General features: G+C 33.4%; 1 protein-coding gene across 19 annotated transcripts in view; it reads left to right on the forward strand.

Annotated features, from left to right (window-relative positions):
- Window positions 1–18,443, forward strand: part of LOC130447072 (rho GTPase-activating protein 21-B) — a 257,972-nt gene that overhangs the window by 163,481 nt on the left and 76,048 nt on the right. For 11 of the 19 annotated variants that reach the window (XM_056783706.1, XM_056783715.1, XM_056783718.1 and 8 more), the window contains 6 exons: window positions 3,567–3,695; window positions 7,504–7,752; window positions 10,587–10,916; window positions 13,862–14,616; window positions 17,480–17,766; window positions 17,842–17,991. In XM_056783706.1, the coding sequence (XP_056639684.1) occupies window positions 3,567–3,695; window positions 7,504–7,752; window positions 10,587–10,916; window positions 13,862–14,616; window positions 17,480–17,766; window positions 17,842–17,991 (1,900 nt within the window). The remainder of the gene's footprint in view (window positions 1–3,566; window positions 3,696–7,503; window positions 7,753–10,586; window positions 10,917–13,861; window positions 14,617–17,479; window positions 17,767–17,841; window positions 17,992–18,443) is intronic. The other 8 variants (XM_056783722.1, XM_056783711.1, XM_056783719.1 and 5 more) reach the window with 1 other exon arrangement.

Consider the following 18,443-nt stretch of genomic DNA (forward strand, 5'->3'; position numbering starts at 1 on the left):
AACCATTTGATGTGAAATGTTCTTACAACATATGGTTGCCCGGCCCATTATTTTATACCCTGATAGATTGAACATTCAGCGTATAGTCCTGATCTGGTTCTGTCCGAATATTTTTCGATCGCAAAGCTAAAGGCTGAGTTAAAGGATGAAAGATTTTTCAGCGATGATCGGTGTACGAACATTTTGACTCTAAAAAGATTAACCATATTTTTATAGTGGCATTAAAAGCTTTAATGATACGTTCTGTAAAGTGTGTAAAAATAAAGAGATCATGCACTGCACTAGGTATGTCCCCACCAACTTAGTGACGGTACTTTTACAAGTCTTATTCAGAAACTAGAAAATTTGATTCATGTATATTTGGATGTTTGAATTCGTGTCATCTCAGTCGGTTTCCAGGCTTCAAAACTAGAATTTTCCCACGTTCGCCATCTTTCAATATTCGAATTTAAAATGGCGTTGCAAATAAATATGGACGACGCCGAGGAAGTTTCAAGATTGTTATCTGATAAGATAGATACCTTGATTCATTTGGTGACTATAGAAAATACGAATTTTAATCTCAATTTCAAAAAAGATAATATATTTTTTTTAATTCTTAACCAAATATTCTATCAAAATAACCCTTTTTGTGTATTTTCCATATATCTATCTCCATATCACTATCGATCAATATAATCTCATTAGTAGGTTTTTCGAAACATTCCCCCGTACTATAAACAACCAACCAACTATCTGCTGAGGTTCTTATAATATGTGTATCTTGATGTATATCTTCGAATAAGGGATCACGAAATGGCACTCTTGCTACCCACCAAGTTACTTGTTTTTTTTTTATATTTTTCTTAAAAGGTAAGCATACGTAAAATCATTTGCAATAGTTACTTTTTACTCGTTAAAAAGAGATGACGCAACTTGATTTTAAATTGATCTTTTTCTAATATTTATTATAACTAATTATTATAGCATACGTATTATGCATTCTATGCTTAATAAGCATAATTAATAACCAAGCGGTTGTAGCATACGTATTATGCATTCTATACTTGATAAGCATAATTAATAACCAAGCGGTTGTATCATAAGTATTATCCTCTCTATGCTTGATAAGCATAATTAATAAACAAGTGGTTGTAGCATACGTATTATGCATTCTATGCTTAATAAGCATAATTAATAACCAAGCGGTTGTAGCATACATATTATCCATTCTATGCTTAATAAGCATAATTAATAACCAAGCGGTTGTAGCATACGTATTATGCATTCCATGCTTGATAAGCATAATTAATAACCAAGCGGTTGTATCGTACGTATTATCCTCTCTATGCTTGATAAGCATAATTAATAAACAAGTGGTTGTAGCATACGTATTATGCATTCTATGCTTAATAAGCATAATTAATAACCAAGCGGTTGTAGCATACATATTATTCATTCTATGCTTAATAAGCATAATTACTAACCAAGCGGTTGTAGCATACGTATTATGCATTCTATGCTTAATAAGCATAATTAATAACCAAGCGGTCGTAGCATACAAATTTTCCATTCTATGCTTAATAAGCATAATTACTAACCAAGCGGTTGTAGCATACGTATTATGCATTCTATGCTTAATAAGCATAATTAATAACCAAGCGGTTGTATCGTACGTATTATCCTCTCTATGCTTGATAAGCATAATTACTAACCAAGCGGTTGTAGCATACGTATTATGCATTCTATGCTTAATAAGCATAATTAATAACCAAGCGGTTGTAGCATACATATTATCCATTCTATGCTTAATAAGCATAATTACTAACCAAGCGGTTGTAGCATACGTATTATGCATTCCATGCTTGATAAGCATAATTAATAACCAAGCGGTTGTAGCATACATATCATGTTTATTGATTAAATTATTTAAGCAGTTTGAACAATAAATTAATTAAACTGTTAACCCCCCAGGAAGTACGGTTTATCAACTGGGATTAAAAATGCACTCGAGGCAACAGAAAAACAACGACCTTAGAATGGACTAGGGACAGAACGCTATATCTATAGTACAAAAATGTGAATAAGTGACGTTTTCAATAAAGTGCATAGCACCTTAGCTAATTTGTTTAATTAGGCCCTAACCGAGGTTTCAATAATCAGCACCCATAATACTACATGAGTCCTGTCTCGCCCGCTATGTACATACGGGGGAGGAGGAACTGCTTAATTAATGTAATGTTCAAACTACATAAAGAATTTAATTAATTAGCATAATACGTATGCTACACCTGCTTGGTAATTTATTATGCTTATTAATAATAGCATGCTTAATAATTATGCTACATTATGAAATAAAATCACTTCTTTTGTTAAGTGGAATCTTATATTAAAAAATTTTCATGCTTTCCAAAAGAGCAATAAAAAAAGTAATTACAACAATGGAAAAATAGTTATTTATACAACAAGTGAGTAAAGTAATATTTTTTTTGTTACGAGTTAGACGGTTTGACCGCGGCAATTCCTACGAGTGAAAAATAAAAGTTATTTTACTCAGGAGTTTCATACAAAAAATTTTCTACGTCCTTAGATTTAAAAAAAAATTGACAATTGAGTCGTCTCCTTAACCCTCCGCAATGGTGTTGGATTTCCACCCACCGTGCTTCCTTAGTTGAATTATATCACCATCGGAAATCACTAAAAGAGACGCCGAAGAGCGTCGAAATGTATACCCAGTGTACGTGTGTATGTTTATTGGAATGTGGACATTGTTATTCAACCTAACTTGGGCCAAAATAGACTTAATTCTCTTGCATCACTGCATCAATGCTCAACTAGACCAAAAAATTAATTATGCCGATATAATCGACACTTATGAAAGAACCAAAACTAGGAAAAAGAAAGTTTGGTTTGGTTAATATTAAAAAAATATTTATTATTTATCTACATATAATTATATCTTATTTATCTTTCATTTGTATTAGATATACTTAAAAAATATACTTCAATAAAATTAAGTTATTTTGAAATAAAAATAATGGAACAAAATTTATGAAGTCAATTTTATCAAAAAGAACGGCGCATCGAACGGGGCAGCAAGCCTAAATTCATCACTTACCATACAGATGTGAAAAAGTCGTAAAAAACAGTTGATTTAGTCGAAAAAAACGCTTCTTTAGTTAATAAAACTATGCTGGTGATGGTAACAAGCATGATTTACGAAATTATTGTTATCGATCTTAAATAACCGTCCAAAATTTCAATTTATGCTGACGTTTTTGATCCAAAGATTCCGACTCATACAAATAAGGTTTTTCAAAGCTTCTTAAAAACATAGTATCAGTATGTGAAAACCCAGAATATAGAGCATAGAGTGATTAATTCTCAAAGACAAAAATTCTAAATAGAGCTTCAAAAATTTGTGAATAACAGTCTCTTTTTAACTATTCGGGTATACCACAAATTTATAATGAATCCGTCGAGATGACTCCATATTTTTCATATTAACGTAAATATTAACAAAAACTAGTTAAAACATTTGCTTGGTTTATCAAATTGGTTACTAATTCAATAATTATTTGTTACAGAATCCAACCGGGATAGTTAGTTTACCAAGAGGAAGTAGAGGACCGAGGAGCCTATATTTGAGACGGTATGGAGACAGTTTTGGATTTACTCTTAGGCATTTCATCGTCTACCCACCAGAATCTATTGCAGTAAGTATAACTCTTATTTTTTGAAGTTCAACCGACCAACCAATTTTGTCTTAACCTAAATTATAAACTACAGGCCAAAAGTTTTTGCCCACGTCATAATCCATCCATTAAATTTCAAAATAATGCACAAACAATGAGTTATAAATCAAAAATAAAAGGTTTACTTTATTCCAGCGCATGTTTATGATTGCAGTTTAGTCCCACCTAGTCTTATGAGACGCAAGAACGTGGTGGGATTCATACTTTTCGGACCACGACATCTTTTTGTTAATCTAGTATACGAATTGTTTTCTTTTTCGCAAATCAATTTTTGCTTCAAAATGGGTAAAACCAAGGAGTTATTGGTTCAAACTTGTGCACGGATCGCAAATCTTGACGTGAAGAAATATGCATCCACTTGGAGCTTTGGCAAGAAAAAAAAACGTTCAGGGTGGCCTCGGAAAACCACAACCGCTAAAAATAAACGTATTGCATTTATCATTAAACGCAATTGACGATTCACGGGCTCAAAGACACCAGCTCAGATCAATAAATCTAGGGATTTGTTCAGTACTTGTACTGTGAACAGGAGATTAAGAGAACTTGGCATTTTTGGAAGGGTGGCATTGAATAAAGCTCTTTTAAGGGCACAAAAAAAATTAAGATATTGTAGAGGACCAAAAACAAAAATTAACGCATGAAGATTGAAGAGTGGAAGAGAACTTATGGAGTGATAAGTCAAAGGAAGAAAGGATCCAAGGGTAATCCCGACTGTAAAATACGGCGGAGGCTCGGTGATGGTTCTGGGGATGCTTTGGAGGAAAGACGACAAACAACTTGGTGAATATTGGAGGGATTTCAACGAAATACTATAACAGGAAAATGTTATACGTTCTGGCCAGCGTTTGATCGGCAGAAAATACATCTTCCAACATGACTACGATCCCCAGCAATCCTCGAAGTACAAAGAGTGTTTGGAAGAATTGGAAAGGGAGGATGTATTGAAAGTAATGATTTGGCCGCCACAATTTAATATGATTAACTATTTAGAATAGAATCAAATAGACGACGATTATTTGTCGAGATAAGATGCATTTTTAGAGTTGGAATGTTTGTACCACGCCTGGAAATAGAAGCGCAGATCAACGAATTTTGGGATCTGCCTTTGGGTACTTCTACAGTAAAAAGCTATCTTCAATGAAGAAACCTCTTTTAAGACGTCCAAATAGAATTGAGAAGTTTCAGTGAACCAAATATTATAAAAATTAAACCCGTGAAGAAAGAGAGAGAGGTCTATGAAATGATGAGTCAAAGTTTAAGGTTTTTGGGTCTGCGCAGTATAAAGGAAGAACTATGCTAGGTCCATGTGTAATCCCGACTGTAAAACTTGATGAAAGCTCGATGGTGGGACAAATTGGACAGGGAACTCAGAAATCATTGTCCACTCCACATATTTAAAATTACCTGAAAAACAAGTATAACCAAACGACAATGATGTGTCGAAAGTCGTGAAATTTTTTCCTGCAAGTTGATCCTCAGAAGAGGTGACATAAGTGGGCCTCCATACAGTCCTAATTCAACATCATGGTCTTTTCCCTGTGGAGTTTCGTCAAATCTAAAGTTTACTTCAACAAACCGACTTCCCTGGCACAATTATAGAAAAAAATCTGTTACAAAGAGGCAGCCATCACGGAGAATACCTGCCGAGTCGTCATAGGCAATTTAGTGCTGGATTAAATGGATACCGTGAGCTCAACGGTTTATATTTGGGTGATATTAATTTTAAGAAATAAATTCCCAAGCAACGGTGGTCAAACTCAATGAAATTGAGGAATGTGGAAGACATCAATGAGACAAACATCGACAAACAACAAACATAAAAAAGCACAGAAAGATGGAAAAAGCCTTGAACTTATTATAATATACTCGAAGTAATCTTGACTATGAATAAAACGAAATTTCGTTAAAAAACTTGTTTTCTATTTTCGCGGTTCGTGTCATTAGGAAATACTACGTAAACAGCCTCGAAAACACCTGAAAAAATGATATTTTTGCCGCGTTTTATTCAACTTAGTTCGTCTGTTTATTTGTTTGTCTGTTCAGATGGAATTTTGTAATCAATGTTTCACTAGTCATTAATCATCTCACTGACTTGATATTTTTAATACTTTCACGCTTTTGGTGACATATTTAATAATAATGGATTTATTCATTCTTATATGCGACAGAATGTTTTACAACTTTTAAATCGTACACAAAAAATTTCACTAACTGCTCGCTCTACAAAATTCATCAATTCATTCATCGACTTCGGCTATCTCACGAAATTGCAATTTTCCATTAGAAATAACTCAATTGGACGTTCATCACCACCGGTGTCTATATGACCATGTTTAAATTCAGCAAACCAATAACAAAAGGTTCTTTTCGGTGGAGCAGGGTCTTTTGACAGTTGGTACTTCATAAACGTCATACGGATTTAACAATGGCAGTGCCATCTGTGTGTCAGGCACAAGAGTTATAAGATATGGCGTTGCCACAACACAAATTTCATCTGTCTACTGTGCTTACTGATTTTGAACTTAGTTTATTTAAGTGATATTTTTAAAAAAGTCAACATTTAGGATTCCTCCATGCAGGGCGGTGTATCTGATATATTTTATGTAGAAAAGAAAACTGAGCCAATGGTAAAAAAATCACCAATGGTAAAAAAGATCACTCTCTGGTAAAAACAAATAGAATATACCAACTACGAGTCGTTTGCAAGATTACAAACGTTTTTACAAGATAATAAAATAAAATTTACTTGTATTCGAAGGACCGATTTTTTTTAAATAATAAGGACTGTATTTAGTTTATATTTTGTTTATTGATGTATATTTCTAACGCTCGAAATAAGACTCGTTACATATTCCTTTCCTTTCGACTATTCCGACTTAGAGAGATCCTATATGTGAAGGTGGTAGATGAGATCTACAAATTTCAATGTATTGAAGATCACACTCGGAAAATCTGATCCGTCCAATGCGCGCGTGTGCTCCGTCCGATTACGACAAGTGCGTGACTACCTCAAGAGAATTCTTTCCAACTTTGGAGAAACTGTATGACTGTATGCCCGTTAAATGATAATACTGTGGGCACTAACCTGACTACTTTCAAAAAGGAACAACTCATCGAAGTCAAAGGAACGCCAGAAACTGTTAAACACTGCTGTTAAATTTCTTCTTGTTTTTATTCAAACATAAACATAATTAACTTTTAGAGGATTTGTTCAATATTCCAGTTATGGTTTACTTAGTAACCTAAAATGTTTTGAAAAAAGGTACAGTATCTGCATAAGTCATGTTTTGCTGTTGAAACCGATTTTTATTTTGATATCCATATTGTAGATGATCTATCGATTAATACAGAGATCGGCAAAAGTCAGGCAATGCTCTCGAAACACCGCCATAGGTCTGACAACGCTGTAAATAAATATTAAAACTAACCACGTTCGTGTTTCAAATATTTGAATGGATAGGCAGACGAGAATTCGTTAAGTGGCCCGCTGACGTGATATCTTCCCGTGGGCCCTTATCAAGGACCGCGTTCTAGAAAAAGGACCACGTACCCTTCCTTACTTACTACTATTGAATGCAATTTGAACACTTACAGTAACCCTTTTTCAAATCCTGTTTGTAATTTCTTTTAATTTTTTTAATTGTCAATGTCACATCATATTTTGGTAAAAACCAAAATAGGTCGAATCGTCAATTTTTAATTGATTCGGAGTCGTTTTTTCGGAGTGGTATCCCCGAAAAAAGATTCTCCATGCTGTTTTGTTTTTCAGGAATACCATGATGGTAGACATGCTGCTGTGGGTGCTCTGCTCGCGCCCATGGACACCATCTTCGTGAAGCACGTAAAAGATAGGAGTTCGGCTAAATTAGCTGGATTACAGAAAGGTGATCGATTGGTCGCCGTTAATGGGATACCCGTTAAAGATAAAACTTATTCTCAAGTGGTGCAATTAATAGTTAATAGTCCGGAATATCTTCATCTATTGGTGGTGCCTAAAGAAGAAGACGTTTTGCAAAGGGTGAGTTCTATATACATACTTAAATAGCTTCTACCGAATTGGATAGTGCTAATTCGAAAGAAACACTGTAATAAATCATCTAAGTAGAAGAAAAAAGTTGAAATCCAATAACAAACGACATAAATAAAACAATTGGGTGTCCACATAGGAAGTGCTATATCTAAGCAATAATTATGGAATAATGAATTCATGAAAAAAGGGAATTCGCGAATCTTTATAAATTGTGCAATTTTTTCTTTTGTATTCTATGTATGAAAGAAAAAAATTTCGATTTTTAACTCGAAATTACGAAATTATCTTATATATATATCTCTCTGAGCAGAATCAGTTTCAAATTCTGATCATTTGCTATTTTAAATCCATCTTGAATATTTACAGATATGTTGATAGTTAAGAATATATGAATCTCATGCAAAAGATATTTAGTTTATATTAAATCTGACCGCTGAAAATCGAGGTCGAAAAGTCAGTTACAAAGATACAGGTAAAACTAAAAAAAGCGTGCTAATAATCTCCTAGGCAAGAGTTAGAAAATATAAGAAACATACATAATTTTTGCAGGAGGTGAATTAGTTTTTTGCAAGCAATTTAAACAAAATATTTAACTTAAACTAAATGAAGAAATTCTGTTTGAAACTCATTTATGACCCATTTCAAACAATTCCTAGGTTACCATTAACTCCAGAAATCATATCATTTCACAAGAATATGATATTGGTCATTCTAATTTAGTAAACTTATTTGAAGATTTCATAAAGCCAATTATCATCATTATACAGTCAAAAAAGAATCAAGTTGATCCCCCAAACAACTCAAATGAGTGTTTAGAATCTATATCAGAGACCCCATAAAGTTCAAAAACCTATTGAAGAAGAAGACAAGGGGAAGGTCAAAAAATTTCCCTAGCTACGCTAATCTTCTACGACTTTAATTGTTTTTAATGGAAGAATTTTTTGCGGGCAAAAGAGGGCGGGAATGCTGTTGAAAGAACTCCAAAAATCGTTTTTCGCCATCTCCCAAGAAAATTTACGATTTGGGTAAAAATGAACATTAGTTTCTTATCTACAAGTATTGTAGCAATTATTTCTTCGCAACATCAATTTTTGCGAAAATCGCTTGTTGCTTTGTGACAACAGGCTCAAGTCCTCAGGGTTACCTAAAGGTAAAACAGCTCAAATAGTTTCTAGAGTCAATATCAGAGACCCCACAAATTTCAAAAACCACGGTAAACAAGATAAAGGTCAAAAAATTGCCCAAGCTGGGCTAATCTTCTAGGACTTTAATTGGAGTTTTTAATGGTAGAATCGAAAATATTGCGGGAAAAAGAGGGCGAGAAGGATTTTATTGTATGGGCATATCTAAAATCGCTTAAATTTTCAAAATCGTATCATACAAGGCTGTAATGTTATTTATAACGTATTTGACTATCCATTAGACGTCTATCGGATATTTGCGCTCTGGCTGAAGGTGTACAAGATCCATTATGTTCAGCTCTTCTCTTTCTGTTGAACTTTTAATCATCAAAAATATCAATTTCCCTTTAGACATCGAATAATTTGTTGGAGCTAAAAATACAAAGCATATTCGGGTCCCATTATCTCATATTTTCAAAATCGTATCTTACAAGGCTGTAATGTTATTTGTAACCTATCTTCGAACATATTCGGCAATCCCTCGAATTTTCGACCAAATTAATGAGGACTGATCTTCATTTTTCACCTTAATAAAAATTCTCTAATTAGAATATTTCTGAGATATTGCCGGAAAATGACTTTTTCAGAACTTTGGTGGCATTTTTCAAGGCCCTCCTCGGTCTCTTTCTCGCAGAATATTTACCAATTTGAAATTACCAGTCGGGATCTAGCGGTTGAAACTATATTCACATAATATAATGTGCGATTCCAAACCCGTCCCGACATCTACTTACGATGTAACGAAACAAAACGAAAAATGCTATTAGAGTCACCGCAGATTGCGCGGACGGGAAACGAAAACTTGTCAATAAAAAGAACATCAATGACTTAAATTGTGAAGAAACGTAATGTTAATGCAACCGCTTCCCGGAAATGCAATATAAATTATAGAACTGACTTTATGTATTTTTAATTTCTCTTGAAATATAGTCTCTAAGTTGTTTTATGTGTCTTGATGAAAATTTAAATTATTTAATAAACTTTGTTTTCGATTATATTCTTAAAGAACTTGGAGATATAGTAGATATAGACACACAACTTTTAGTTGAAGCTCTCTTTCCAATATAAAAAGTTTAAAAAATTTTGCATTTCTAGTTACCGCATGTTCTAATTGTTTTGTTTGCATTTTATTTTTGGTAAGCCTGACGCGGATGTACATTTCATAAACTCAATACACATATAATGAAGAAGTGATTGACCAAATTTGGTTGGCAGAAATGCATACATTCGGTAATATGGAAGTTCGAATTTGAAATATTTTACTGGGGGAAGGGGATGATGAGCCTCTAATTCAATTCGGAGAGGTTCGATGTAGAAAAATGTTGACGATGCGAACGGTCTATAAAGTGCTACACGGAGCGATAGAACTCCAAAAAAAGGAACGGATAAGATGGAATTAGCATCCAAAGACACAAATTTAACGTAACCAAACCTAAGCCAACCTATCCTTACCTATCCTACCTTAACCTATCTTAAACTAACTTAACCTAACATGTTGTATCTCATCACAAGACTTATCACACAGAACTTTTCGTCTTAAAATGGGGTGACGAAGCGCCCATCACAATATTTTAGATTACTGAGGAAACACCCTGTATATTGAATGTTGTATTACGTATAACTAATTTATTCTTATTTCAGTTTTTTGCCGAAACTGCACATAATCCAGTAAGTAACCAACAAATCTACCCGGAAACTCCCGTGGACAAACACACAGCTCAACAGATTATATCTAAACGATTAGCTCACGTACCTCCAGAATTCCAAGTGGACGCATTTTCCTGGAGAACTTTGCAACAACCGTATGGAATAATTGGAGAACCACTTCAAAGAGTTGAATACGAAAGGGGACAGCACAGTGCCGAGAGTCTTCTACAAAACGTTCCTAGAAGAAATAACCAACAAGAGATATATGCAGAAATCCAGCCCCATGACACGGATAAGATCAGAAGGTCTAAGGCTGCACCCCAGGTTAGTTTCAAAGTTTAGTTTAATTTTTAATCGATTTCATGCAAAGGCTTTCATTTTTCGAGTTTTGTACTAGATTTCTACATCCTTTGGATCTGCTACCCTTAAATTGGTAACAAGTTTCTTCTGGAATTATCTATAAACTGCTTCAGATCAGTCTTATTAGTAATTTCTATCTTCTTGAAAGTCCGTAATAAAATATTTGTATTTTCAGTTCAGTTGAATATTTTCTTTAACGTTTCCAATATTTAAATTAAAATAATATTAATTATTCTTTTATTATTAATTAGTTTATGTTAAATGTAAATATATGAAACAAATTAAAGAAAAAAAATGACCATTAAAATGTTTGCAAACAAGCTTCTATACTCGTAAATGCTAATGATAATATAAAGCAAATGGAAATCTAAGAATGTTGTACTGATATATTATACTGGTAGTATAGTAGTGGTTGAAATTTATGTTCTTTTTTTTTATTCTCCTATACATAAATTCGACATAAAACAAATACTTGACATGTAAAGTAATCATTAATTATTAGATAATAAAGTGAATTTATTTCCAGCTGGATTATTGAACTTCCTTGAACCATAAATAAGTTTTCTCTACAGTTTTCAATATTCTACGACCATCCTGTAAATATTAATGACCAATACATCAGATTATTCGATATCCCACATTTCAATTTACCTACCTATAAACAATCGATCACCTAAATCATCTCGAGTTATATACAGATATAAAACAAAATATCTTTGATCCTTCTAATACAAACAAACAGGAAAAAATTGAGGCCGTTTCATTTTTTATAATCTTTATGGGTTTTTAATCTATTTTATAAATATTATGATGTTTGTCCTGGGTACGTAACAGGTTTATTCAGGATTAGATAATTGGATTGTATCGTTTGTGTTTGATAATTTGTGATAGATATGTACAATTTCCCAATAATTTGTCCAAAAAATTTCATTTCATTTGTTTTTATAATATTTGTGGGTTTTAATTCTATTTGCTAAATTTTGTGATGTTTGTCCTATGTTGATACCATTACGATTCACTTTATTGATTATTCTTTTATTGTTAAATGATCACATTTGTCTAATATCAGTTTACCTAAACTTAATATGTGGTTAATGGAGAACTGTATCTCTAAAATGTGATATTTTGAGGTAAATAGGTGATATGAGATTAAAGATGAGGCAATTACATCGATCGCATGTCCAATTCTATTTTCTAAATATTGTGATGTTTGTCCTATGTTAATTCCATAATAATTTTTTCTTAATTGATTACATTTGTCCAATATCAGTTTACCTGAGCTAAATATCTGTTAAATGGAAAACTGTATTACTCAAATGTCGTAATATTTTTTGATGAATAGGTAACATGAGATTAAATATAAGGCAATTCCATTTATCGCATATCCAAAAAGACTAAACTGTTTTAATCGTTGTTTTCCTCCTATCTAGATTTTGAAATTTTCAAAATTCGGTTTTGTTGAAAAACGATTTTGTATCTCTTATAACTTCAAAAATCTAAGACTGGAAACTCGTGGTATTTGGCATCAGTTGAAGTACATATAACTGGTACTTTAGTTACCATCTGGTGACTCTGGCTGCTAAACTAGCGCCTATTTATATAGAACGGATTCTATATACGGAATATAATCGAATGAAACGAAGAATCGACTAATTAATTTATTTCAATTAGTGGTAGTGACTATTCAACAGAAGTGAATTACACTACAATAATTATTTAACAAAATAGTAAAACTATGTATCCAAAAAGCCGTTGACTATGTTATACTTTATAATCAAATATGTACTTTTCTGTAATAATTATTGTCCTTTTATTTTATTTATAGCCTCTTAATCTTTTTCTCAAATATTATGTTGTTTGTCCAGTATATACAGTATTACGTTTATTTTTAATTAATTATATTTTTCTAATATTTTTTTCTGTATAATTATTTTTTCTTAGTGTACTGATATTTTTTATACAAATTCATGAACTGATAGCTAAAAAGCTGTAGAGTTCGAATTAATAGTTCCTTATTATTTTGTATGTTAAAGATGGTGACGATGACAAAATTCAATATTTTCATATTTTTCAATTTTTTTTCAATCGTTTCTGAAAATTCGATTTTTTTAAAAAAATTATTTATAATGTACATGTTCTTAAAATGTCACAGTTGTAGTTGCTGTTTCATTTACTTTTTTTAATCTTCATGGGATTTGAATCTACTTGCCAAATATTGTGCTGTTTGTCCTACTTAAACAGTATCACAATTATTTTCGATGACACTTTTTTGTAATAATTGATCTTTCAATTCGTCAATAGTATTATTTTTCTCAATATTTTAGTACTTTTTCAAATCACCCCCTGATCTAATAATTTCATATATTTTTTTTGGGTGTAGGGATATAAAGAATTTGAATTTTTTTGTGATAAAAATGTTTGCTTACGTTTGCAATTTTGTTTCTATTTGTATATTCCCATAAGAAGAGATAAGGGTATGGATGTTGCCATTTCCAGTCATCAAATTATCCATATACTTTTTAGCCTCGAGTTGGTGAATAATTTAAAAAAATTCATTTTGTACTTGATTAGAATCGGGGAGAGTCGTCAAATTAATATTAGTTCTACATCTTTTATAAATTCTCCTTGACGTCTGTGTATTTTTTAATGGAGTTCAATCAATTTTATGAATTTTAACACACTGTTTACTCCACCACTACACCAATACACACAATTACTCTGTGTAACGTAAACTGAGTTTACCTTCAGTCTCTGAAGACGATAACTTAGTTATCGAAACGAGCGTCAGACAATTTATTGGTGTAGTGTAAACAGTGTGTTCGATACGGTTCTAGAAACTCCAATTTAGTTGCTTTGCATTAATTGAGAGTAATAAAAATTCATAAGGTTAATATGAAAATTGTTTTTAGGTCCCCTTATATAAGAAAATGGACAGAAGGGCAAGCGAAGGAAATATATTATCTAACCCAGAACGGTACAACACAGAATATAGTAGCCTAATACCTATGAGTGAAAATAAATACAACATGACGACGATATACAAAAGCAGTAATTACATGTCGGAAACCCCCGACTTTTCATCAAAGACCCCAAACTGTAGACATAGTATGGAAGTCGAGAGAAGAAGAGAATCCACCTCTTCGCTGTCTTCTTCTATACCAGAGAGCACCAAAGACAGTCTAATATCTTTCGACTCCAATTCTACATTAACCGGACACGAAACAGACGATTCCGCAATCATGAATAGATTTAGAAAAAGCGTCCAACAAAAGGAGGAGTTTCTTAAAACGCCCGTCAACGTAACGGATCAATCGATTGTTAGAAAAGAATTTTATAGCAGGCCGAAAAAATTGGAAAGACAAGTATGGCCTCCGAACGAACGAGAATCCAAAAATTCGAAACCCAGCCACCAAAATTTCATAAGGGTCAAAAACGATATTGAAAATGAAAGAGATCTTAGCGGAGGTAATCCTCAAAATGGTTATCCGGTACAAGGAGGAGCGATAAATAATGTACCTCAACAAAGAGGCGTTACGTCACCCAAGGAAAAAATACTCGTTAATGCCGATAGAATATATGAAGCTTCAATACCTCCCAGCGAATTCGATAGCACGGAAGGACTGAATGGATCAGCAGCAGAAGATGCCTACATTGACGATAGAAGGTAAGAGTCCATCCCATACAATCCCATAAGTATGAATGAACTAAAATTTGTCCAAAAATTTAACTCTTACTGATATTTTCTCAGAACCTCCCTTCTAGTTTTCAATGAACTGTTTAGAATTAAAGTGACATTAGAAATGGATTGGGGTATTCTTCTAGTCTTTGGTTGTGTTCCCCTTGCAATTCTTTGATATCTGCTCTCCTACCAGAGTACTCCCGGTGTCTTGAAAGAAAATTTCAATGCATTGTAGGCTTTCATTGTAGGCTTAAAGAAAAGATTCATGTAAGGAAAAAAACTTAGAGTGTGATCCAGAGATATATTTAGAGATATTTAGAAGGGAGATCCTGAAAGATTTGCATAGAGAGATTCAGAAAGAGAAAGATAGAGTAAAATTCAGAGAGATTTAAAGAGAGAGAGAGAGAGAGAGAGATTCAGGGAAAGAAAGATATGCAGAGTAAGAAGAAGAATGATTGAGAAAGAGAGAGGTTTAGAATAAGATCCAGAAAGATTATAAACAGAAAGATTCATAGTGAAAAAATAAAAGAAAATTCAGGGAGATTCACAGAAGAAAACTAGAATAATCCGAAAGGATTCGCAAAGAGTAGAGAGAGACAAATTTAGTTGGTTTTACGTAAAAAGAGGGTGAGAAACGTTCAGTGTGAGATCCATAGAAATGGTTCAGAAAGAAAAGATAGAAGGACATTCAGAGAGATTCACAAGTAAAGAGAGATAATGATTCAGAGAGATTCAGAAAGAGAAAGACTCAGACTGGAATCCAGAGGGATTTGTAGATAGAGAGATTATTAAGGAAAGAAAGATTCACAGATAAAGAAGGAGAATGATTGAGAAAGAGATAAGTTTAGAATAAGATCCAGAAAGATTCACAAACAGAAAGATTCATAGTGAAAAGAGAAAGGAGGATTCAGGGAGATTCACAGAAAAAAATAGAGAGAATGATCCAGGAAGATTCATAGAAAGAGATTTAGGGAAAATAATTCATAGTGAAATAGAGAAAATTAGAGAGGAATCCAGAGATATCCACGGAAAGGATTCGCAGAGAAAAGAGAGAGAGAATGACTCAGGAAGAGGAAGATTCAGAAAGAAAAAATCGAGGAAGATACAGAGAGGTCAACAATGATTCAGAAAAATCTGTGGAAATGGATTTAGGGAAAAAAATATTCACATAGAAACAAAGATAATTATTCAGGAGAAAGATTCGAAGTGGAATCCAGAGAGAGGGATAATGAATCCAGAAGGGAGATCCATAGAAATAATGAATAAGAGAGAAACAAAGAAATAAAGAAACAGAGGAAATGAATCGGAGATATTTAGAGAGAGACAAACTCACGGAGGGATTCAGGTGACAGACAAATATATAAAGAAATAACGATTCGAATAGTAAAGAGAGAAGAGAATTCAGAGTGAACCACAGAGAAAGAGAGAAAATTATGAAGGAGAGGGGGGGGGGAATATTCACAGAGAAATATAGAGAATAATTCAGAAAGAGGTTCGTAGAGGAAGAGAATCAGGAAAGGAAGGATTCAAAGTGGAACAGAGAGATTTGCAGAGAAAGAGAGATTCGGAAAGAGAAATATTCAGAGATATTCATAAAGAGAGATATATAAAAAAAATTATAAGAGAAACGGAGATTCAGATGGAGAAAGGTCCAGGGTAGCACTAAGATTCATAGAGAGAGATATTCAGAGAAAGAATACAGAGAGAAATGAGAGAGGGATATTCAGGAGAGATTCACATAGAAAGAGATAGGATGATTCACAGTGAGATTTAGAAAAAGAAATATAAAGAGAAATGGAAGGAAGATTCAGAAAGAGGAAGCTTCAGAGTAAGAGTCAAGAGATTCAGAGAGGAAGAAAGAGAAAGATTCAGAGATTCAATAAATGAAATGATTAGATAGAGATCCACAAAGAGAATGCGTGAAAGATATCCATAGAGAGAGGGAAATTTATAGAGAAATAGAGATATTCAGGGAAAAAATATTCAGAGAGAACAGAGAGAGGGAGATCCTGAGATTCATAAAAAAAGAGACAGAGAAAGGGACATATATAGAGAGAGAGGGGCAGAGAGAGGGAGAAAGATTCATAGAGAAAAGATTCAGGGCAAGAATCGAAGAGATTCGGGAAAAGTAATATCTATATAGATAGAGAGAGAATGATTCAGACAGATACAATGAACGATATAATGAGAGAGAAATGCATTTAGAGAATGGCTAAGAGATATCTATAGAGAGAAGTGGCTACATTTACACTCAGAGAGAGAGAGAGAGAGAGAGAGAGAGAGATTCAGAGTGAGTCACATAAAAAAGGATAAAATGATTCAGAGAAAAGTATAGATATTCATTAAGAGAGAGAGAGGGGGGGAGAGGGAGAGAGATTCATGGATAAAAGATTCAGAGGGAGAATCGGAGTGATTCGGGAAAGGAAAAGCCGTAAAGAAAGAGAAAGAATGATTCAATGAACGATATATTCAGGAGAGATATTCAAAAAGAAAAGAGAAAGGTAGATCTGAAGAGATTCATAGAGAAAGAATGATTAAGTAATGTCCATAGTGAAAGAAAGATCTAGGGAGATAGAGAGCTAACGGTTCAGAAAGATTCACAACGAAAGAGATAGAATGAGGGAAATATACAAAGAGAAAGATCCTGAAAAATTCATAGAGAAAGAGAGAGATTGACTTAAAAATATTTTCAGAGAGCGAGAGAGATTTTTCAGATAGAAAGAGATGTTAGGAGATTGGGATTGGGATGATGCAAGTCTTCCACTTGCAATTCACATTTCCTTTAAAAAACTCATCTTCATCTTATTTATAAAAATGTTTTGATTGAATATATGGTCTATTTGTTTAGGGTCTATTCTCCGCCTCTGCAGATCGTTTCAAAACGAGCTAAAGATTTCGAATCCGGTAAACCTCTACCAGAGGATGATCCAATACAAGCGAACAAAACTAATTTTTCTCGAAGCGAATTAGCAAGACTCAGTAGTAAGAAATTGGTGCCAAATGTTACCGAACTGGCTCAGGATTACGAAATAAAAGCGTCGGAACCGAAAAAAGATACAAGTCTAACTTCAACCACCTCATCTAACTCAGTATTGAAGAGGATACAAAGAGATAGCAGATCGTTGGATAGCTCTGGTGAGTAATTGAATTTCGATAATTTTCGACAACCGTCTTTATATTAATTTTATTTTCTTATGCGTAATGAAATAGGGAGCAACGCCAGCAGTGCTAGCGTCCACGAAATATTATTTGGAGGCGGCAGCGGTAAGGGGCTTTCCGGAAATGTCACCATTTCCAGCGGAAGCAAATACTTACACTGCCCCCTGCCCTCAGAATTTCAATCGGGCAAACCACCAGCAGGTTAGAGCGAATGTTGAATTTTTGAGAGCATGTACTAGTACTAATATTTCGATAAGATGTTTAAATAACTTGATTTTACAAAAAATTATTTGCCATTACATATTATGAAGAAAATTTTTCGAAAAACAAACAACTATTTTTTTAGTTTCGAACTTAAACAGGCAGTGGCAGCGATTTGACGTTGGGAGTGGGGCGGGGGAGGGATTGCTTTTATAGCAAATTCGATTTCTTTTCCAATATTCTTGCGGCTTCTTCAAAGTTACAATCACAGCGGCCCAGAAAACTCACAAAATGAAAACTCACAAAATACTCTAAAATATTTAATAATTGAATAATTATAAAGAAGAGAGAGGGAATCATCATTTAACCAATTGAACCTATCTAGCTTCCCTACTATATAATAATATACACTCGTAAGTTTTAATCTATTTATCAATATGAATCCAGATTTG

Source organism: Diorhabda sublineata, chromosome 7 (assembly GCF_026230105.1).
Source record: "Diorhabda sublineata isolate icDioSubl1.1 chromosome 7, icDioSubl1.1, whole genome shotgun sequence".
NCBI classification, from domain to species: Eukaryota; Metazoa; Arthropoda; class Insecta; order Coleoptera; family Chrysomelidae; genus Diorhabda; species Diorhabda sublineata.